A 24,578-nucleotide genomic window follows, 5' to 3' on the forward strand; every position below is an offset into this window, starting at 1 on the left:
CATTATCCTCATGACTTGTACTAGTCAGTTTAATCCAACGAATACTTAAGTTAAAATCCTCCTTTAAAAACATTCTATCTTTGTTACGTGCTTGATCAGCCTCTGTAATTATATGATATACAACTTTATTGCTTCACGTTTCTTCTTTAGCCATGTGTCCACCTCTTTAATCTATAAATTCCTATGCTAATTTTCACATCTCTGAGGAATACATCACAGATTCTACCCTTTCAGGTCCTATTCTTTAATTTAGCTCCTAATTCATGGCACTCTTTCAACAGGGTTTCTTGGTTACAACAAGGATGCAATTGAATTCTTCTCTCTCCCCACCCCTACAATATCCTACTAAACCGGTTAGAGATGTCAATCACTTCAGAACCACAAGAAACAGGAGGAGTGCGACATACGGCCTATGAGTCTGCTTCATCATTCATTATAATCATAGCTGATCACCTAATTTAACAGCCTGCTCCTGCCTTTCCCCCATTTCCTTTGATCCCTTTCGCCCCAAGTGCTATATCCAACTCCTCCTGGTAATCAGACAATGTTTTGATCTCAACTATTTTCTGTGGTAGTGAATTCCACATGCTCCAACTCTACTGGTGAAATTTTAAATGGTTTACCTCATATCTTTAGATTGTGATCCCATCATTTGAAACATTCTTCCTACATCTGTCTGTCTAACCTTATTAGAATTTTGTAGGTTTGTGTGCAGTTCCCCCAATACTTCTGAACTCCAGCAAATATAATCTGAACTGATCTAATCTCTCCTCACACGTCATCCTGCCATCCCAGGAATCCATGTGGTAAACCTTTGCTGCATTCCCATCATAACAAGAACAACTTTCCTCAGATAGGAGACCAAAACTACGCACAATATTCCAGGTGAGGTCTCCCCAAGTTCCTGTATAATTGCAGCAAGTCATCCTTGCCACTACACTTAAAACCTCTCACTAAAAAAGACCAACATACATTTGTCTTCTTCACCACCTGCTGCATCTGCACACTTAACTTCAGTGACTGGTTAATAAGGTTAGCCAGATCTTGGTACACATTCCCCTCTCAATCTATAGCCTTTCAGATAACAAATCACCTTCCTGTTTGCCTCCCAAAGTGGATAACTTCACATTTATTCCCATTTTACTGCATTTGCCCACTCATTCAACTTGTTCAAAGCAGACAGACAACACAACTCTCAAATAAACAAAAAGACTGCTAAGTGGACCTCTCGAACTTCAAATCATGTTGAATTTGCTTTGCGCACCAGCTGTGCAGTCTTAACCGTGTATGCCTTGCTCTGTCAAAGCACCCTATGATCTTTATGTCCTTTTTTGCTAAGATCTGCCTGTAATGCTTGCAAAACAAAGCAATCCATTGTATTTAGGTACATGTGATTACAATAAATCAAATCAAATCAAATCAGTGGGTACTGAAAATTTGAAACAAAAACTGAAATTACTGGAGAATTTGGGTCTGGCAGCATCTGTGAAGAGAAAGCAGAACCAACGTTCAAGTCCAGTACCCCTTGTTCAGAACATAATTCTCAATCTTGCTCTTGAAGGAGGCCAGCCCAATTCCCTAATTGCAGCATTCCCGTAATTACCGCATTCTGTTTCACCTCCACTTCCTCCTCCCCAGTTTGGACAGTCTCCTGATTCATGTTTTCATTCTGGCTGTCTTATGACACTCGTTATGTCTGTACTCACATGTTGCAGGTATATTTTAACTGATAGAAAGGATCATTTTTGCAGGTCCTCATTCTTCATCTTGCCTGAGTTGCCCTTTCACATGTATAGGATTTGTCATAAAAAACTACTTTCTGATCTTGCAGCTCTCTAAAAAGGGTAGTTGAAATCTAGAGCAAACTATCCTGCAATGTCGACTTCTCCCTCATGATACAGAGAGCTTCTAGCTCTCACTCCATTTCAAAGACGGACTCAGAGATTCAAAACAGAGATATTGAGTGCAGATGTGTTCACTAGAGTGATATCACTGTCTAATAACTCCTACAGATGTAGGCACTGTTCTGTCACACTTTAGCCTGATTATTTATATCAACTATTTAGTTAATTCTAAGTTTTTGCTTCTTTTTCAAACTAACTGGCACAAAACATTGTAACACTCCACAATAGTTTAAATACTTACTACCTCACAAGAAGAGTCACACATACTGGAGGCAAGAAGCAGCCAAATTTCTACTCTCATCAAATTACCAAATTTTATCCTATTTATGATGCACCCCTTTTACTTTGTCAGCAGATATAATTTACTTTATACAATGTTTTGAGGCATATCCAAATGCTTCTTCAGCTTTCTGCTCACAGTAATTATCTCCTATTCAAGCAGTCACCAACAGCTGCTCAACAGTTAACTGTTCATTATCAATGGCAGTCAGTTTCCGTTAACTATCTGACAGTTCCTTTCTAGTTTTCAAAGTTTAAGTTAAATGTTAAAGCAAATTTCAGTAAAAAGTTTCCTCACTTAACAATTTATTAATCGAGAATTTCATTCTTTATCAAATTCCAGGACAGACTAAAGCCCACTACAAGAAAACAAGGCGGCAGTGGGGCTCAGTGGTTAGCACTGCTGCCTCATAAAATCAGGGAGCCAGGTTCAATTCCAGCCTTGGGCGACTGTCTGTGTGGAGTTTGCACATTCTCTCAGTGTCTGTGTGGGTTTGCTCCGGTTTCCTCCCACAATTTAAAGATGTGCAGGTTAGGGGAGTTGGCCATGCTAAATTGCCTGTAGTGCTCAGGGATGCGTAGGTTAGGTGCAGTAGTCAGGGGTAAAATGTACAGTATTAGGGGAATGGACCTGGGTGGGTGCTCTTCGGAGAGTCGATGTGGACTTGCCAGGCCAAAGGTCCTGTTTCCACACTGTAGGGATTCTAACAGGATCATCATGCTTCAGATTAGATTAGATTACATTACAGTGTGGAAACAGGCCCTTCGGCCCAACAAGTCCACACCAACCCGCCGAAGCACAACCCACCCATACATTTACCCCTTACCTAACACTATGGGCAATTTAGCATGGCCAATTCACCTGACCTGCACATCTTTGGACTGTGGGAGGAAACCGGAGCACCCGGAGGAAACCCACGCAGACACGGGGAGAACGTGCAAACTCCACACAGTTAGTCGTCTGAGGCAGGAATTGAACCCGGGTCTCCGGCGCTGTGAAGCAGCAGTGCTAACCACTGTGCCACCGTGCCGCCCACGGTTATACAGAATACTGGTGATGTCTCATCTTAAATACTGTGGTCTTAAGGAAGGATGCAAATATATTGGTTGACCAGAATCATACTTGAAATTAATAGATTGTCTCGAGGATAGGTTGGTCATGCTGGGCTTGTTTCCACTGGAGTCTGGAAGAGTAAAAAGGGATTGGGGCTTGATTGAAGTTTAAAAGATCCTGAATAGTCTTCACTGGATGGATGCCGAAAAGAAATTTCGTCCAGTGGATCAGTCCAGAACTAGGGAGTGCTATTTAAAAATTAGTGTCCTTTCAGGATAGAGGAGATTTTTTTTTTCTTAGGAAGTCATGCGTCTTTGGAACTCACTCTCTCAGGCAATAGAAGTGGGGTCATTAGGTATTTTTAAGACACAGAATTGAAGAGATTCTTATTAAACTAAGGTTATTGCGCTAAGTGGGAATGTAGAATTCAAACACAAATAGGTCAGCCAAGATTTTATATCATGGAAGACCAGGCTAAAGGGTAGTCCACCTCTGATGGGCTGATCAGAGGCAAATGGAATTCAATCCAGATAAATGTGACATGATGCACTTGAGCAGATCAAATAGGACAAACAAGGCAAGAGAATACACGATGAACAATATGACACTGGGAAGAACCAAGGATCACAGAAATCTTGGTGTGCATGTATACCGGTCCCCTGAGGTATCAGGACAGGTGGATAAACTGGTCAAGGCAGCATCTGAGATACTTACTGAAGTAACTCCATGAAGGCTGGTATCCTGTCACCAAGTCACATTTTAGTACATGCCACTGACCTAGCTTGTTCAGAGCTGGCTCCTGGAGTGAACAGAATCCCAACACTCCTGTTAATTTTTTAAAAATTTTTTTTAATTAACCCCCACACTCCCGCCTAACTGCGGTAGTGCTTATTTTTTCCCCCAGCACCCATGTTGTGTGCGTGCAGGTGTGAGATACAGTGAGAAACACAAGGTGCACGATCTTTATTCAATTTCCACCACCAGGAAGCTAGGAAAACACCCGAGTGGCCAGTGACAAGCAGTGCCCTTCACATCAAAGGGCAATGCTATGTGATCAATCATTGAAGGGGAGGGCAAGGATTAAATCAAAATAGAGTTGGAGGGGGAAATAATCCACTCCACTCCCTACGGCGCCCACCTCTACCTGAACAACTCCAGGTGTTGGTGGAGACCGTGTGCTCCTTCTCCAAGGACACCCGGGCTCTCACGTAAAACACTCCTGTTTATATCTGTCAAGTAGGACTCCCTGATTGGACCAGGTTAACACCTCAGTCATGGTACTTATATTCTGAGACCCACCTGGCGAACCTCGTTTTAATCATGACACTTGCCTTTATTGGTTGAGGTACACAGTTTAAAAGCAGGGATGATATGCTGAAACTGTATAAAATATTGGTTAGGTCACAGCTAGAGTATTATGCACAATTCTGGAATCCATCTTGTAGGAGGAATTGTTAGCAATGGAGAGGGTGCAGCAGAGGTTTACCAGGATGGCACTTGGACTGGAGAGTTTCAGTTATGAAGAGAAGTTGGATAGATTGGGCTTGTTCTCCTGAGGGAAGAAGAGATTGAGGGAGGGACATGATTTAGACATGTAAAATTATCAGGGACACAGACAGAGTAGATGGGAAGGCATTATTGCCCTTGGTGGAGGGGTCAATGAAAGGGGGCATAGATTCAAAGTAAGCGGCAGTAGGTTTAGAAGAGATTTTGAGCTACAGGGAGAGATTGAATAGGCTGGAGCCTTTTTTCCCTGGAGCGACAGAGACTGAGGGATGACTTTACAGAGGTTTATAAAATTTCAACAGGCATCAATAGGGTGAATAGCCAAGGTAACGTTTCCTAGGATAGTGGAGTCTAAAACTAGAGGACATAGGTTTAAGGTGAGAGGGGAAAGATTTATAAAGGACCTGAGGGGTAACTTCTGCACACAGAGGGTGGTGTGTGTATGGAACGGGCTGCCAGAGAAAATGGTGGATGTGGGTACAATTGCAACATTTGAAAGGCTTCTGGATGGGTATATGAATACGAAGGGTTTAGATATGGATCAGATGCTGGCAAATGGGACTAGGTCAGATTGGAATGTCTGGTCAGTGCTGATGAGTTGGACCGAAGGATCTGTTTCTCTGCTGAATGACTCTATAAAAATGGTTTATACCCAGAGGGTGGTGGAAGTCACATACGACAGTTTTGGCGTTGGGAAATGGTAATTATACAGGCCTGAGGAAGAAGTTGGCCCAAGTAGACTGGGCAAAAATATTAAAGGGCAGGACAGTTGAAGAACAGAGGCAAATTCTTAGTGATATCCGAAATACTTCTCAACTAAAGTAATATCCCTAAGAGGAAGAGATATTGTAAAAAAAAATGAAAAATCATCTATAACTTAACAAGGAAGTCAAGGATAAAATAAAGGCAAAAACTAGGACATATCATACTTGAAAGGTTAGAGGCACTTTACAGGATTGACTGAACTTTAAACATCAGCCAAGGGTTATTAAAAACAAAATCAAAAGAGCTAAGATGAACTATGAAAGGAAACTAGCAGAAAACATAAGCACCACTACTAACAGCTTCTATAAGAAAAAGAAAAGATTACTAAATGGTGGTCTTTTAGAAGACAAAATGGGGAGGCAATAATGGGAAACCAATATTTTGTGTCTTCTTTCACAGTGGAAGAGAATAATTTATACCCAAACACTGCAGTTACTACAGATGAACTTGGTGAAGTTACTGTAACTGGGGAAAAGGTATTGAGTAAACTGATGGAATTAAAGGCCGATTAGTCCCTAGGGCCTGATGGCCTGCATCCTAAGGTACTAAATGAGGTGGCAGCAGATATAGTGGATGTATTAGTTAAGAAATTCCAAAATTCCCTGGATTCTGGAAAGGTATCAGTGGATTGGAAACATATTAATGTGATAGCTTTAATAAAAAAAGATACACAAAAAGTGGGGAGCTATAAACCAGCTGGTTTGATCTTTGACCTCTGTAGTGGGGAAGTGGCTGGAGTCAGCCATAAAAGGAGGAGACAACGGAACACTTGGAAAATCAAAGCTCAATTCACTAATGTCAGCATGGTTTCATGAAGGGCAAGTTGCGCTTGAAAAATTTGCTGAAGCTCTTTGAAGATGTAACCAGCAAGGTTAATGACGATCCAGTGGATGTGGTATATCTAGACTTCCAGAAGGTATTTGATAAGGTGCAACATAAAAGACTGATCCAGAAAGGGAAATCTCTCACTAGGTTAAGGGTAGAGTATTCGCTTGGATAGAGAATTGGCTGATTGACAAAGGGTTAGGATAAATGGGTCTTTCTCTGGATGAATTCTAACTAGTGAGGTGCCGCAGGGTTCAGTTCTTGGACTTCAACCATTTAAATGATCTGTACACAGGGACAGAGTGGATGGTACTATAACAGGTGGGAAAGCAGACAGTGATGAGGAGATAACAAGTTTACAGATGGATATTGCTAGGCTAGGAGAATAGGCCAGAATCTGGCAGATGCAGTTTAATGTAGATAAGTTCAAGGTTGTCCATTTTGGCCAGAAAAATACAAGAGCAAATAAGTTAAATGGGAAACAGACTCAAAGTGCGTCAGCACTGAAGGATCTGGGCGATTTTGTGCATGAATTACAGAGAATGGGTATGCAGGCGCAGCATGTAATAAGAAAGACAAATGGAATCCTGGCATTTATTGCACAAGAGCAGAATTACAAAAATAAAAAAGTTTTGTTAAAATTATATAAGGTGCTGATGAGACCATACTTGGAACAGTGTGTCTAGTTTTGGTCTCCTCACTTGAGGAAGGATGTGGTGACACTGCAGGTAGTTCACAGGAGGTTCATCAGATTGATCTCAGGGATGAAATGGCTGTGTACGAGGAATGGTTGAATAGCTTGGACTTGTACTCACTGGAGTTCAGAAGAATGAGAGAGATCGAGGATCTAAAATGCTAAAGGGGATTGATAAGGTGGACGCTGAACACATGTTTTCTCTTGTGGGACAGCCTCGAACATGAGGTCATAAATATACAGTGACAAAAGACAACTTCAAAACTGAGAGGAGGAGAAATCACTTCCCTCAGAGGGTCATGAATCTGTGGAACTTACAGCCCGAGTGCAGTGAAGGCAGAGTCAATCAACAGAGTCGAGAAAGGAATAGAAACATTTCCGTTGAAAAGTTGGATAAAGGGCTATGAGGAGCAGGCAGGAAAGTGGAGTTAAGACCAGGATAAGGTCAGCCATGATCATTTTAGATGGCAGAGCAGACTCAAAAGGCTGAATTGCCTCCACCCGCTCCCAAATCCTATGTTCCCGTGAATCTTGATCTCACTGCCTGTAAGGATGGTAGAGGCAGAAACCTTCATAATATTTATGAAGTATTTAAACATTCACTTATACAAGGTTATGGTCCAAATGTTGAAAAATAGGATTAAAACAGTTAGGTGGTTATTTCTGACTAGCACGGTTGCAATGGGCAGGACTTTTTACTCTGCTGGAGATCTCTATGACTTTGAATATATTTTGCACTTTTGTATGTTCAAGAACAGGTCACATCTTATTCCAACTCATAAACAAATTGGATTTTACTCCAATACGTAAGAGAGCAGTCCTTACTCCAGTACAAGTGTAGTACCGCTTCACTGTAACAAACTATTATAGAACATAATTGGGTCATCAAGCTCAATTCACATCACTCACATTTGCCAAGTTAACTCTCCACAGTCTGCTATTATTTTAGACCAGTGGAAAAAGCACTGCAACGCTAGCTGGCTGAAAGGGGTCACCTAGCATGGAAATAAAACTGCAAATTAAGTAAGAAACTAAGATTATGAAAATAGGTATTTATCTGAATTGCATAAAATTCTTGGGACATGACATTTCATTTTCTTCATTGCTAAACAAATTGGGACTGAGTTCCATGAAATAGAGATAAAGTCAAAGAACTATCGTTTTGTCACCTCTGAACATTAATATTCTGATAGAATGAGCATCTCACTGTAACAATGTCTCTCTTTTCCAGCAATACAGTGATATCACAGTGCAAGTGCCAGGAAAAAGAGAATACTAATACCTATTAACAGCAAAGTCTGTGTCTCTCTAAAATATTAAGTTTGCTTGAAAGACCCTCATGCAGTATTGGATGCTCTCACATTGCCTGGGGCTGTATTTACCTATCCCTGCAATTTTGCAAACTTTACAAGTTATGCAATCTTCAGACATTACAAACGACACGCCTCTTCTGATCATGCATGAAGAAACACTGAATGCTGCATGTGTTTTATTTCTTCCAGGTGTATTGCATACAATTTGATGCAAATAAAAATATGCACATTTCACAGGTTTGTCTTCAAAAAAAGAACAGTACAGCACAGGAAAAGGCCCTTCAGCCCACCATATGTATGCAACTATGATGCCATTCAAAACTAATCTTATCTACCTTTACATGATCTGTATCCCTTTATTCTCTGCCTGTACATATGTCGGCCTAAATGCATCTTAAAAATTGTTATCTATCTGTCCACAAACCTTGTTGAGTTCTTTGAGAAAGTGACCAAACAGGTGGATGAGGGTAAAGCAGTTGATGTGGTGTATATGGACTTCAGTAAGGTATTTAATAAGGTTCCCCATGGTAGGCTATTGCACAAAATATGGAGGAAAGTGATTGAGGGTGATTTAGCAGTTTGGATCAGAAACTGGCCAGCTGAAAGATGACAGAGGGTGGTGGCTGATGGGAAATGTTCAACCTGGAGTTCAGTTACTAGTGGTGTACCACAAGGGTTTGTTTTGGGTCCACTGCTGTTTGTCATTTTTATAATTGACCTGATAGAGGGAATAGAAGGATGGGTTAGTAAATTTGCGGATGACACTAAGGTCGGTGGAGTTGTGAATAGTGTAGAAGGATGTTGCAGGTCACAGAGGACACAGATAAGCTGCAGAGCTGGGCTGAGAGGTGGCAAATGGAGTATAATGCGGAAAGTGTGAGGTGATTCACTTTGGAAGGACCAATAGGAATAAAGAGTACTGGGCTAATGGTAAGATTCTTGGTAGTGCAGATAAGCAGAGGGATCTCAGTGTCCATGTACATAGATCCCTGAAAGTTGCTACACAGGTTGATAGGGTTGTTAAGAAGGCATACTATGTGTTAGCTTTTATTGGCAGAGGGATTGAGTTTCGGAGCCATGAGATCATGCTACGGCTTTACAAAACAGCTGTCCCGGTGCGGCCACACTTGGAATATTGCATACAGTTCTGGTCATCGCATTATAGGAAACTTTGGAAAGGGTTCAAAGGGAATTTACTAGGATGTTGCCTGGTATGGAGGGAAGGTCTTATGAGGAAAGACTGAGGGAATTTTCGTGAGAGAATGTTGAGAGGTGACTTAACTGAGACATATAAGATAATTAGATAGGGTGTACAGGGAGAGCCTTTTTCCTCAGATGGCGATGGCTAGCACGAGGGGACATAGCTTTAAATTGAGGGGTGATAGATATAGGACAATGTCAGACGTGGTTTCTTTACTTAGAATAGTAGGGGCATGGAATGCATTGGCTGCAACAGTATTAGACTCGCCAACTTTAAGGACATTTAAATGCATGGATGGAAATGTAATAGTGTAGGACAGATAGGCTTCAGATTGGTTCCACAGGTCAGTGCAACAGCGAGGGCCAAAGGGCCAGTATTGCGCTATAATGTTATGTTGCTACCACCTCTGCTGGCAGTACATTCCAGTCATTTACCATCCTTTGCATAAAAAAAATTACCTTGCACATTTCGTTTCCTCTCATCTTAAAACCATGCCTCCTAGGTATTCAACATTCCCACTCTGGGAAAAAGACTCCAACCATCACCTTATCCATGTCGCACCTAATTTTATATACTTAGATTAGATTAGATTCCCTACAGTGTGGAAACAGGCCCTTTGGCTCAGCCAGTCCACACCGACCCTCCAAAGAGTAACCCACCCTGACCCAATTCTCTCTGACTAATGGGCAATTTAGCATGGCCAATTCACCTGACCTGCACAACTTGGAGGAAACTGGAGCACCTGGAGGAAACCCACGCAGACACAGGGAGAATGTGCAAACTTCACACAGACAGTCGCCAGAGGTTGGAATCGAACCTGGGACCCTGGTGCTGTGAGGCAGCAGTACTAACCATTGAGCCACCGTGCCACCCAAATGCAAATGCTAAGCTTAAATGGTAGTGTTGGATTTGACTCATGCTTGTGCAAGACTACAATTGGATAATGAAATATGTTAGACACACAGTCAGACCAAGACACCTACAGTTATACATTCCTACGGAATGCATCTATGAGCATTTAGAAATTTCGATGCCCACACTGGTCAGAATGGAATTGCATAGTGGGTGCAGGATAGAAGATTACTATACCTGGCTTTGGCATTGCACTCGTCACAGAATGAGGAACTTTATCATTAATGAGCTCCACACACTCGCTGGGAAAGAATCCAACCTGCAAAATTAAAAAAAGGTACAAATCAGACACTAATGTCAGAATGACTCTACAAAGAAACTAATTTATCATTACTCAGGATGATGTCATGTACAATTCACAGTTCACTTCTGATACAGATCTACACACTCACAGTTCAATCCTGTTTGAGATCCTGACTAAATGAAACACATTTATTCTTGCACATCAGTCTTTTGATCATGTTTAATTGTTATGCATTGTTGTTACATTTCGCAGCCAATTATACTTTAATTAAATACTCCATTGTGTTTTCCTGCTTGCTAGTTACTTTGTAAAGGATGGCCAATTTGAACACTGAAGGGTCCCATAAAGAGCAAAGCAAAATAGCACTAGCAAACAGCAAAGCAACAGCTAGATGCTTTCTAAAAATGTACGGATAAGTTGATAAAACTGCAAAAGGAGAGGAATTTTAGGCTTCAGAACGAGGGAAAATTATGACAAAAGCAAAGACGAATAGCTAAGGTTGCAAAAAAAAAATTGCTGATGTGGATATCTGGTCCAGTTTTGGGCTCTTTACATTAGAACCGAAGTTACAAAGCTACACAGAAGTTGTTGTACAAATATGCTGTGATGATCCCAGGAGGAAAGTCTTCAGTTGAAGTGCAGCAAACCGGAGATATTTTCTACTGCAGCAAAGTGTTCAAAATATACGTTGGCTTTGATCAGGAGGAACTGACTCCACTGCTCTGTAAGTCAATAACTAAAAGTAATAAATTTAACACAACCAAAAGAATAAAGAGATATCAGGAACAATGCTTAAGTAAAGAGTTTATTGGGACACAGAACTGTGGAAGCAGAATCAATCTCAACTTTTGAGGGGTATGTGGATAAATATTTGATAAAGGCTGAGTAAAGGACAGCATGTTAGAATGACATAGATTATTGCCCCAGAGTTAACACAGATGCAATGCTGAATACTTTTACATGTTATTAGATTAGATTAGATTACAGTGTGGAAACAGGCCCTTCGGCCCAACAAGTCCACACCGACCCGCCGAAGCGCAAACCACCCATACCCCTACATTTACCGCTTACCTAACACTACGGACAATTTAGCATGGCCAATTCACCTGACCTGCACATCTTTGGAACTGTGGGAGGAAACCGGAGCACCCGGAGGAAACCCACGCAGACACGGGGAGAATGTGCAAACTCCACACAGTCAGTCGCCTGAGGCGGGAACTGAACCCGGGTCTCTGGCGCTGTGAGGCAGCAGTGCTAACCACTGTGCCACCGTGCCGCCCATGAAACCGTGCCACCGTGCCACCGTTATGAAATAATGATCAATAAAATGCAACAAAGAGAAGACAGAAGGAGCAAGAGCAATGCAGCAGCTATTCCACTCACGAAGGGGATTTCATGCTGTAATTCATGTTGTGATAAAACTGGCGGAGTTTCTCACTTGTACAATAAAACTGCTTACACAGCAGCTACAACTCAAAGGCATTCTAAACTCAAAAAAAGTCCAAAAATATATACCTTGTAGAACATGGCATATAACTTTTCCGAGATTTAATTTCTTTCAAAAAAATCTACTGTGTAAAGGGCAGTTTTGAATAGAAATGATAAAGTGAAATTGAGTGAAAGGTATTGAGAGATCACATGTAAGTGTAATGTGTATGGAAGCCAAGTAAAGAAACTAAAGTTCAATTTATTCAAAGCAATTAGACCAAGTTATGAGCATGCCAACTACACAAGTTTGTTCATTTACAGCAATAATCCAGATCATATTAAACTGAACACTGTTTAAGGAACAACATTATCAAGTTTTTGATAAAAGATACAAGTGTCGAACAGTTGCTCAACATCAGTAATATGAATTCAATGAAGAGATCTCAACAACTTGATACCATCACACACTCAGGCACTTACCTGAAACCCATGCTTTCCCCTCCACCATGTGGTATCTTCTTTAGGGGGCATATCAATAACAGACACTATATCTCCAACCTAGGAAACAGCAGAAACAGCACTTCAGTCAACTTCTCACTACTCCCCTTGGCATATGAGCATACCAGCCTCCTCCCTGCCATGAGAACCTCTTCACTCCAATATTAAATTTGCAATGGATGCTATCAAAAAATAAAGCCAAGGCAATTCAAACACATTTGTACAAATTTAACTCGAAGCACTTGGTACTGTGTTTCTGGCACTGTGTTAGTACAAATATATGACTTTTGAGTAGTGTACTCTACATAGGTAGGGTAGGAAATCACAAGTGAATCCTGAGAATACCTCTGCTTCTTTTCTTTGTAAATCCATTTGAGATAGGCAGCACAGAGCCTGGATGTATCCAGATGATTATTCATGGTGTGTATTGGTGACAGGTCTGAATATTCCCACTCCCAACATCAGGTGAGTGAAAGGAAGCAGAATCCACACTTTGGACATCATCCAGCACCTATAGATGCCCAAATATTCACCAGAAGAATGGAAAATGAAGCCCACATCCAGATTTAAATAGGGTCAGCAGATAACTTGGAAGGGGGTTCATAACATACTTCTGTTTAATGCTTCTCCATAAGACACCAATTGATATATAAAATTATCAAAGTACAGCCAAACAATTGTGTTTAGTTAACTTGTGCACACACCGTGTGTGTTACTTAAACCACTGAACATTTTAAAGAAAGCCCATTTCCACAACTATTAAAGATAGAATAATCTTGAATAGCTGAATAGTTATCAGCTGATGAGCACTCAATATGGATGGGTCCTGACTTCTTACCAATCTTATAGAATTGATCGACCCATCCAGAAATTCTATGAAGGTAAGAAAGGTAAGAAATCTATGAGGTAACGGGGTTGTTGTCATGGTTGACTTCAACTTCCCTAATAATAAATTGGAACCTCCTTAGTGCAAATAGTTTGGATGGAGCAGAGGAAGGAATCCTGACTCAATATGGAGATAGGTCGACGAGAGGAGAGGCCATATTGGATTTGGTGCTTGGCAATGAACCAGGTCAGGTGTCAGATGTCTTGGTGGGACAGCATTTCTGTGATAGTGATCACAACTCCCTGATTTTTACTGTAGTCATGGAGAGGGATAGGAGCAGATGGTTTGGGAAAGTACTTAAGTGGGAGTGGAGGAATTACAATGCTGTGGAACTGTGCAGTATAAATTGGGAGCAGGTATTCAGGGAAATGCACGACAGAAACATGGAGGTTGTTTTGGGAGCATTTGCTGTGAGTGCTGGATAGGTTTGTCCCACAGAGGCAAGGAAGGGATGGTAAGGTGACTGAACCTTGGATGACAAGAGATGTGGAACATCTAGTCAAGAGGGAGAAGGAAGCTTACTTAAGAATGAGGAAGCTCGGATGAGACTGTGTTCTACAGGGTTACAAGGTAGCTAGGAAGGAACTGAAGAATGAACTTAGGAAAGCGAGAAGGGGTCATGCAAAAGCCTTGATAGGTAGGATTAAGGAAAACTGCACGGCATTCTACACTTATGAGAGGAACAAGAGGACGGCCAGAGTAACGGTAGGGCCGATCAGGGATAGTGGAGGGAACTTGTGCCTGGAGTCAGAAGTATATAGGGGAGATCCTTAATGAATACTTTGCTTCAGTACTCATTAGTGAGAGGGACTTTGTCGTTAGTGAGAGGGACTTTGTCGTTAGTGAGGACAGCATGGAACAGGCTGAGATGCTCAAGCAGGTTGATGTTAAGAAGGAGGATGTAGTGGAAATTTTGAAAAAAAGAGGATAGAGAAGTCTCCTGGGCCAGACAGGATAGACCTAAGGTTACTAGAGGAAGCAAGGGAAGATATTGCTGCCCTTTGGCGCTGATCGTTGCATCCTCACTGTCGACTGTAGTAGTACAGATGATTGGAGTGTGGCAAATGTTATTCCTTTGCTCAAGAAAGGGAATAGGGATAACTCTAGGAATGACAGACCAGTCAGTCTTATATCGATGGTGGGCAAATTATTGGAGAGGATTCTGAGAGACAGGATATGGAAAACTATAGTTTGATTAGAGGTAATCAGCATGACTTTGAGAAGGGCAGGCCGTGTCTCACAAGCCTTATTGAATTCTTTGAGGATGTGACAAAACACATGGATGAAGGCAGAGCAGTAGATGTGGGGTAGCTGTGCATAGATTTTAGCAAGGCAATAGACAATAGGTGTAGGATTAGGCCATTATGCCCTTCGAGCCTGCACCACCATTCAATATGATAATGGCTGATCATCCTTAATCAGTATCCTGTTCCTGCCTTATCTCCATAACCCTTGATTCCACTATCCTTGAGCGCACTATCCAACTCTTTCCTAAATGAATCCAGAGACTGGGCCTCCACTGACCTCTGGGGCAGAGCATTCCACACAGCCACCACTCTCTGGGTGAAGAAGTTTCTCCTCATCTCTGTCCTAAATGGTCTACCCCCCATATTTTTAAGCTGTGTCCTCTGGTTTGGCACTCACCTATCAGCGGAAACATGTTTCCTGTCTCCAAAGTGTCCAATCCTTTAATAATCTTATATGTCTCAATCAGCTCCCCTCTCATCCTTCTAAACTCAAGGGTATACAAGCCCAGTCACTCCAGTCTTTCAGTGTAAGGTAGTCCCGCCATTCCAGGAATTGACCTCGTGAACCTACACTTCACTCCCTCAATAGCCAGAATGTCTTTCCTCAAATTTGGAGACCAGAACTCCACACAATACTCCAGGTGTGGTCTCACCAGGACCCTGTACAGCTCCAGAAGAACTTCTTTGCTTCTATACTCAATCCCTCTTGTTATGAAGGCCAGCATGCTATTAGCCTTCTTCACTACCTGCTGTACCTGCATGCTTACCTTCATTGACTGGTGTACAAGAACACCCAGATCTCTTTCTCCTGCCCCTTTACCTAAATTGATTCCATTTAGGTAGTAATCTGCCTTCCTGTTCTTGCCACCAAAGTGGATAACCATACATTTATCCACATTAAACTGCATCTGCCATGCATCTGACCACTCACGTAACCTGTCCAGGTCATCCTCCTCACATTTCACCCTGTCACCCAGCTTAGTATCATCAGCAAATTTGCTAATGTTATTACTAATACCATCTTCTATATCATTAATATATATTGTAAAAAGCTGCGGTCTCAGCACTGATTCCTGTGGTACCCCACTGGTCACTGCCTGCCATTCCGAAATGGAGCCGTTTATCACTACTCTTTGTTTCCTGTCAGCCAACCAACTTTCAATCCAAGTTAGTACTTTGCCCCCAATACCATGCGCCCTAATTTTGCTCACTAACCTATGTGAGACCTTATCAAAAGCTTTCTGAAAGTCCAGGTACACTACATCTGCTGGATCTCCCTCATCCATCTTCAGAGTTACATCCTCAAAAAATTCCAGAAGATTAGTCAAGCATGATTTTCCCTTCATAAATCCATGCTGACTCTGACCTACCCTGTTACTACTATCCAAATGTGTCATAATTTCATCCTTTATAACAGACTCCAGCATCTTTCCCACCACTGAGGTCAGACTAACTGGTCTATAATTCCTGCTTTCTCTCTCCCACCTTTCTTAAAATGTGGTACAACATTAACCACCCTCCAATCCGCAGGAATCTATCGAACTCTGGAAAATAATCACCAATGCATCCACGATTTCTCGAGCCACCTCCTTCAGTACCCTGGGATGTAGACCATCAGGCCCTGGGGATTTATCAACCTTCAGACCTAACAGTTTCTCCAACACCAATTCCTGGCAAATATAAATTCCCTTAAGTTCAGGTCCTTCAGCCACTGTTAACTCAGGGAGATTGCTTGTATCTTCCCCAGTGAACACAGATCTGAAGTACCAATTCAATTCTTCTGCCATTTCTTTGTTCCCCATAATATATTCCCCGTTTCTGTCTTCAAGGGGAATTTTAGTCTTAACCATTTTTTTGCCTTTCACATACCTAAAAAAGTTTTTACTATCCTCCTTTATATTTTTGGCCAGTTTACCTTCGTACTCATTTTTTTCTCTGCATATTTCCTTCTTAGTAATCCTCTGTTGTTCTTTAAAAGCTTCCCAGTCCTCCGTTTTCCCACTTATCTTTGCTTTGTTATACTTTATCTCTTTTAACTTTATATGTTTCTTAACTTCCCTTGTCAGCCACGGCCACAGCCATGCCTCCTCCTAGGATTTTTCTTCCTTTTTGGAATGAACTGATCCTGCATCTTCTGCATTATACACAGAAATATCTGCCATTGTTCCTCCACTGTCATCCCTGCTAAGGTATTGCACCATTGAACTTTGGCCAGCTCCTCCCTCATAGCTCCATAGTTCCCTTTATTCAACAGAAATATTTTCACTTCCGATTGTACCCTCTCCCTCTCAAATTGCAGATTGAAACTTATTGTATTATGGTCACTATTTCTCAATGGCTCCTTCACTTCAAGGTCCCTGATCAATTCTGGTTCGTTGCATAATACCAGATCCAGAATTGCCTTCTCCCTGGTAGGCTCCAGCACCAGCTGTTCTAAGAATCCATCTCTGAGGCACTCCACAAAGTCTCTTTCTTGAGATCCAATACCATCCTGATTCTCCCAGTCTACCTGCATGTTAAAATCCCCCACAACAACTGTAGTGACATCTTTGCTCAGGCCAATTTCAGCTCCTGATTAAACTTACATCCGACAACTAGACTACTGTTTGGGGGCCTGTAGATAACTCCCAAGAGGGTCTTTTTACCCTTAGAATTTCTCAGCTCTATCCACACTGACTCTACATCCCCTGATTCTAGGTCCTCCCCGCGCAAGGGACTGAATATCATCCCTTACCAACACGGCCACCCCACCCCCTCTGCCTGTCAGTCTGTCCTCACGATAGCATGTGTAGCCTTGAATATTCATTTCCCAGGCCGTGTCCACTTGAAGCCATGTCTCAGTTATCCCCACAATATCGTATCTGCCAATTTCCAACAGACCCTCAAGCTCATCCATCTTATTTCTAATGCTTCGTGCATTCAAGCATAGTATTTTTAATTTGTTACTGCCCTCACCCTTCCCATCAACTCCTATTTCACTCAACCTTACAGCATGATCCCTTTTTGAGTTTTCTGCTTCATTGATACAGTTGTCTTTCTTGACTTTCCTTGTTCTAACTTTCCCTTCAATTTCCTTCTTAAACATCCAGTTTGTCCCCTCCCCTCCGCTACTTAGTTTAAACATAGCTGTGTTGCAGTAGCAAACCTGGCTGCCAGAATGCTGGTCCCCAACCTATTAAGGTGCAAACCGTCTCTCTTGTATAATTTTTTATATTGATAAGGTTGCCCATGCTTATTCAGAAAGTAAGGAGGCATGGGATACAGGGGATTTTGGCTGTGTGGATACAGAATTGATTGGCCGATAGAAGACAGAGGGTGTTGGTAAATGTAAAGTATTCAGCCTGGAGCTTGGTGACCATTGGTTGTCCACAGGGATCTGTTCAGGGACCTCTGCTCTTTGTGATTTTTATAAATGACTTGGATGAGAAAGTGGAAGGGTGAGCTAGTAAGTCTGCCGATGACACAAAGTTTGGAGGAGTTGTGGATCATGTGGAGGGCTGTTGTAGGTTGCAATGGGACATTGACAGGACGCAGAACTGGTCTGAAAAGTAGCAAATGGAGTTCAACCTGGAAAAGTGTGCAATGACTCATTTTGGAAGGTTGAATTTGAATGCAGATTGTAGGGTTAAAGGCAGGATTCTTGGCAGTTTGGAGGAACAGAGAGATCTTGGGGTCAACGCCCATAGATCCCTCAAAGTTGCCCCCCAAATTGAGAGGGCTGTTGAAGAGGAGTATGGTGTGTTGGCTTTCATTTGTAGGGGGATGAAGTTTAAGAGCTGAAAGGTTATGCTGGAGCGCTACAAAACCCTGGTTAGACCACACTTGGAATATTGTGCTCAGTTCTGGAAGCCTCATTATAGGAAGGATGTGGAAGCTTTAGAGAGGGTGCAGAGGAGATTTACCACGATGCTGTCTGGACTGGAGGGGATGTCTTATGAAAAAAGATTGAGGGAGCTGGGGCTTTTCTCATTGGAGCAAAGAAGGACAAGAGGTGACTTGATAGAGGTGTAGAAGATGATGAGAGGCATAAATGGAATGGACAGCCAGAGACTTTCTTCCCAGGGCAGAAACGGCAAACATGAAGGGGCATCATTTTAAGGTGACTGGAGAAAGGTTTAGGGGCGATGTCAGAGGTAGGTTCTTTACACAGACAATGGTGGGTGTGTGGAATGCACTGCCAGCAATGGTAGTAGAGTCAGATACATTAGAGATATTTAAGCGACTCTTGGATAGGCACATGGATGCTAGTAAAATGAAGAGTATGTAGGTTAGGTTGATCTTAAAGTAGGATAAAAGGTCAGCACAACGTCAAGGGCCTAAGGGCCTGTACTGTGTTGTACTGTTCTATGCTCCATGCTTGTATCTGAGCTCACATTCACTCCCATAAATACAATTTGGTTCTGAATGTGCCACTGAAAGATGCTAGGCCCAGATGTCAGTATTTGTTATGCCACAATCAGCTCACTAAACCTTCATGGTAAAGGCTTTTCCAGGTATGGAACAGTCCAAATGGAAACCCCAAATTTTGCAAAAATCACTGGACATTTGAGAAAACTGAAATTTTAATATTATATCTGCCAACCTGATAGTTATTTTGAATTTGAAATACCCTAATAAATAAAGTTTTGGCTCTTGAAGTCCATTAGAGCAACATGTAGAGCGTCCTGAAGCTCAGTTGACTAAGACAAGTACAACTGAGCAAAACTAGTCAACAACTCCCAGCTGAAGCCGAGTTCATTATAACCCCATATGGGGCACCAACTGGTATATTGCCATAAGGGGACAGCTCAACAACTTATCACTACTCCAGTGACATTTGCTCAAATGCATGTATTTAGGGACAATAATTAGGACAGAATCAATGTCAGGATTCTTTGTTTTCTTTACAACTGATCAGCTCTGTTGAAAGTTAATATAAAGACTGGTCAGTTGGAAAAGGTTAACTGGAGCAGATGATGCTATTAAAATATGGCAGCATTTCTCGAAGACATGGCAGATATTGGAGGAATTTAAAACGAAAGAGAATAATCACACTTTTCCTCCATTCTCTCCAACTGGTTTTGACTTGTAATAAGATGGCAACTTACTTCAAAGGACAATTCATCTGCAGCCTGGGCAATATATCGCTTGATCACATGTGCAGCAGCAATGGCAGGAACATTGATGGAGGACTCTTCGTGCACAAGTAGGTGGTTCCCTTTGTTATCTATCTGTGAGGAGATGCAGCACAGTCAGTTATTATAGGTAGGAAGAGAGGCTACAAACTTGCAAACTATTTAAAGATGAGAACACTTTACCTCAGAACACATGCAGCACAGTCCAAACATAATTGCAGATGCTCCCAAAGAAAATTAGAGTGTCTTTCTTTAGGATCAAAAGTCACAGAGCCATAGAGACGTACAGCATGGAAACAGAACCTTTGGTCCAACTCTTTCATGCTGACCAGGTATCCTAACCTAATCTAGTCCCATTTGCCAGCACTTGGCCATAATCCTCTAAACCTTTCCTATTCATATATCCATCCAGATGTCTTTTAAATGCTGCAACTGTACCAGCCTCTACTATTTCCTCTGGCAGCTCATTCCATACATGCACAACCCTCTGCATGAAAAGGTTGCTCCCTCATGATTTTATAAACCTCTATAAGGTCACTCATCAGTCTCTGACGCTCCAGGGAAAACAGCCCCAGCCAACTTAGCCTCTGCTTTTGCTCAAATCCTCCAATCCTGGAAATATCCTTGTAAATCTTTTCTAAACCCTTTCAAGTTTCACAACATGGTTCCAATTAGAAGGAGACTAGAACTGCATGCAACATTCCAAAAGTGGCCGAACCAATGTCCTGTACAGCTGCAACATGACCTCCCAAGTCCTCAATGCTCTGACCAATAAAGGAAAGCATACCAAATGCCTTCTTCACTATTCTATCTACCTGTGATTCCACTTTCAAGGAACAATGAACCTGCTCTCCAAGGTCACTTCGCTCAGCAACACTCCCTAGGACCTTACCATTAGATGCATAGGTCCTGCTAAGATTTGCTTTCCCAAAATGCAGCACCTCATATTTATCTAAATTAAACTCCATCTGCCACTTCTTAGCCCATTGGTTCATTTGATCCAAGATCCTGTTGTATTCGGAGGTAACCTTTTTTGCTGTCCACTAACACTTCAATTTTGGTGTCATCTGCAAACTTACTAACTATACCTCCTATGTTCACATTCAAATCATTTATATAAATGTTGAAAAGTAGTGGACCCAGTACCAATCCTTGTGGCACTCCACTGGTCATAAGCCTCCAGTTTGAAAAGCAACACTCCACCACACCCACTGCCTTCTACCTTCGAGCCAGTTCTGTATCCAAACGGCTAGTTCTCCCTGTGTCCCATGAGATCTAACCTTACTAATCAGTCTCCCATGGGGAACCTTGTCGAACGCCTTACTGAAGTGCATATAGATCATGTCTATCACTCTACATTCATCAATCCTCTTTGTTACTTCTTCAAAAAAACGCAATCAAGTGAGACATGATTTCCCATGCACAGAGCTATGCTGACTATCCCTAATCAGTCCTTGCCTTTCCAAATACACGTAAATCCTGACCCTCAGGATTCCCTCCAACAACTTGCCCACCACCAACGTCAGGCTAGCTGGTCTATAATTCCCTGGCTTGTCTTTACCACCTTTCTTAAATAGGGGTGCCATATTATAGAACATAGAACAATACAGCACAGAACAGGCCCTTCGGCCCACGATGTTGTACCGAACATTTGTCCTAGCTTAAGCACCCATCCATGTACCTATCCAATTGCCGCTTAAAGGTCACCAATGATTCTGACTCTGCCACTCCCACAGGCAGCGCATTCCATGCCCCCACCACTCTCTGGGTAAAGAACCCACCCCTGACATCTCCCCTATACCTTCCACCCTTCACCTTAAATTTATGTCCCCTTGTAACACACTGTTGTACCCGGGGAAAAAGTTTCTGACTGTCTACTCTATATTAGCCAACCTCCAGTCACCTGTGACTATCGATGATACAAATACCTCAGCAAGGGGCCCAGCAATCACTTTCCAAGCTTCCCTGAGAGTTCGAGGGTACACCTGATCAGGTCCTGGGAATTTATCCACTTTAATGCATTTCAAGACATCCAAAACCTTGTCGTCTGTAGTGTGCACATTTTTCAAGACGTCACCATCTATTTCCCTACATTCTATATTTTTCATGTCCTTTTCCACAGTAAACAGTGATGCAAAATACTCATTTAGTATCTCCTCCATCTCCTGCGGCTTCACACAGGCTGCCTTGCTGATCTTTGAGGTGCCCTATTCTCTCCTTACCTTTTGTTCTTAATGTATTTGTAAAAACCCTTTGGATGCTCCTTAATTCTATTTGCCAAAGTTACCCCTTTGATGTCCCCTTTTTGCCCTCCTGATTTCCCTCTTAAGTATACTCTTACGGCCTTTATACTCTGCTAAGGATTCTCTCGATCTCTCCTGTCTATACCTGACATATGCTTCCTTATTTTTCTTATCTCAATTTATTTCGCCGTCTAGCATTCTCGACACTTATCAGCCTTTCTTTTCACCCAGAGGATATACTCTCTCTGGACCCTCGTTAATTCATTTTTAAAGGCTTCTCATTTTCCAGCCATCCCTTTTACCTGCAAGCCCATCTGCCCCCAAACAGCTTTTGAAAGTTCTTGCCTAATACCGTCAAGATTATCCATCCTTCAATATTTTAAAACTAGTAGAATTATGGTTGCTGGTTCCAAAGTACTCCCTCACTGACACCTCAGTCACCTGCCCTGCCTTATTTCCCAAGAGTAGGTCAAGTTTTGCACTTTTTAGGGTCAGTACATCCACATACTGAATCAGAAAATTTTCCTGTCCACACCTAACAAATTCCTCTCCATCTCAACCTTTAACACCACGGCAGTCTCAGTCTATGTTTGGAAAGTTAAAATCCCCTACCATAACCATCCTACTATTCTTCCAGATAACTGAAAGCTCCATTCAAATTTGTTTCTCAATTTCCTGCTGACTACTAGGGGGTCTTTAATACAATCCCAATAAGGTGATCATCCGTTTCTTATTTCTCAGTTCCACCAGATAACTTCCCTGGATGTATTCCCAGAAATATTCTCCCTAAGTACTGCTGTAATGCTATCCCTTATTAAAAACACCACTTCCCCTCCTTTCTATCCTTCCTGTGGCATTTGTATCCTGAAGCATTAAGCTGCCAGTCCTGTCTATCCCTGAGCTACGTTTCTGTAATTGCTAATGATATCCCAGTCCCATGTTCCTAACCATGCCCTGAGTTCATCTGTCATCCCTGTCAGGCCTCTTACATTGAAGTAAATGCAGTTTAATTTATTAGTCCTACCTAGTTCTCTGCTTTGTTACTTCCTGCCCTGACTGTTTGACTTGCTCCTTTTCCCAAAAGTATCAGTTTCAGATTGATGTCTTTCCTCACTATTTCCCTGCATCACACCCCACCTCCACCTTACTAGTTTAAATCTTCCCAAGCAGCTCTCGCAATCTCTCTGCCAGTATATTAGTCTCCTTCCAATTCAGGTGCAATCTATCCTTCTTGTACAGGTCACTACTACCCCAGAAGAGATTCCAATGATCCGAAAATGTGAAACCTCCCAGCTCCTCAGCCACGCATTCATCTATTCCTACCCTCACTAGCTCATAGAACCGGGAGGAATCTAGACATTACTACCTTCGAGGACCTCCTTATTAAATTCCTGCCCAACTTTCTATATTCTCCCTTGAGAATCCCATCCTTTTCGCTTCCTTTGTCGTTGGTTCCAATGTGGACAATGACCTCCTGCCGGTCCCCCTCTCCTTTGAGAACATTCTGCACTCTCTCCGAGACCTCCTTTATCCTGGCACCAGCAAGGTGACATACCATTCTAATTTTTCACTGCTGGCCACAGAAATGTGTTGCCCTCTAGCTTGATGGCAATGGTCAGTGCCATCAGGTTACTGATTGCAGTAGAAATACAATTTTTCTGAAGATTGCTCATAGTGCCTCACGTTAACAAGAACAACAAAAACGGGAGAGTTACACAAAAGTGTATAGCTAGAGTACTGTGTGCAGTTCTGGAATCCACATTATAGGAAGGACATATAAGAGAGGGTGCAGAGGGCAATGACAGAGAGAGATTAGGTAGACTGCTGTCGCTTTCTTTACAGCAGAGGGGAATCGATTGAGATGTATAAAATTATGAGGGGCATAGATAGGGTAAAAGGATGAAAGGATTTAAGCTAAGGGGCAGAAGGTTTAGAGGAGATATGAGGAATAATGTTTTCATCCAGAGGGTGGTGGGAATCTGGAACACAATGCCTGTGAGGGTGGTAGAGGCAGAAACCATCACAGCATTGAAGAAATATTTAGATGTACACCTGCGATGCCAAGGCATACAAGGTGATGGGCCAAATGGTGGAAAACAGATTTAGTTAGGTGGGTATTTCTGATTGGCACGGATAAAAAGGCATGAGGGCCCTTTACTGTGCTGTAGATCTCAATGTCTCCAAGTACTTATATATCACCATAAATTTAAGAAACCATACATACACATTCACAGGAATGGAATAAAACAAAACAAAACAAAACAAAATATTAGGTAATATTAGGTTAGATGGTAAATAGACTGGGAAAAAAAGGAGGATTTAAGATTTTAAAGAATTTTAAATGCAAAGTGGACAGATAGAGCTAAGGGCAGACACCTGAAGGCAAGGCTGCCAGGGGCAAGCAATTAAAATCAGAATGCTAAAGAGCCACAAGTTGATGAGTGCAGCTATTTCAGAGAACTGTA

The 24,578-nt window shown here is 42.0% G+C and overlaps 1 protein-coding gene across 19 annotated transcripts in view; it reads right to left on the reverse strand.

Annotated features, from left to right (window-relative positions):
• LOC122540755 (rho GTPase-activating protein 32) overlaps positions 1 to 24,578 on the reverse strand; it is a 591,094-nt gene that overhangs the window by 143,749 nt on the left and 422,767 nt on the right. For all 19 annotated transcript variants that reach the window (XM_087976520.1, XM_087976515.1, XM_087976502.1 and 16 more), the window contains 3 exons: positions 19,844 to 19,966; positions 12,606 to 12,683; positions 10,631 to 10,712 (listed from right to left, as the gene is read on the reverse strand). In XM_087976520.1, coding sequence (XP_087832646.1) covers positions 10,631 to 10,712; positions 12,606 to 12,683; positions 19,844 to 19,966 — 283 coding nt within the window. The remainder of the gene's footprint in view (positions 1 to 10,630; positions 10,713 to 12,605; positions 12,684 to 19,843; positions 19,967 to 24,578) is intronic.

This window comes from Chiloscyllium plagiosum, unplaced genomic scaffold (genome assembly GCF_037043375.1).
Source record: "Chiloscyllium plagiosum isolate Xiang-an unplaced genomic scaffold, Cpla_swu_hap1 HiC_scaffold_29, whole genome shotgun sequence".
Taxonomy (NCBI): domain Eukaryota; kingdom Metazoa; phylum Chordata; class Chondrichthyes; order Orectolobiformes; family Hemiscylliidae; genus Chiloscyllium; species Chiloscyllium plagiosum.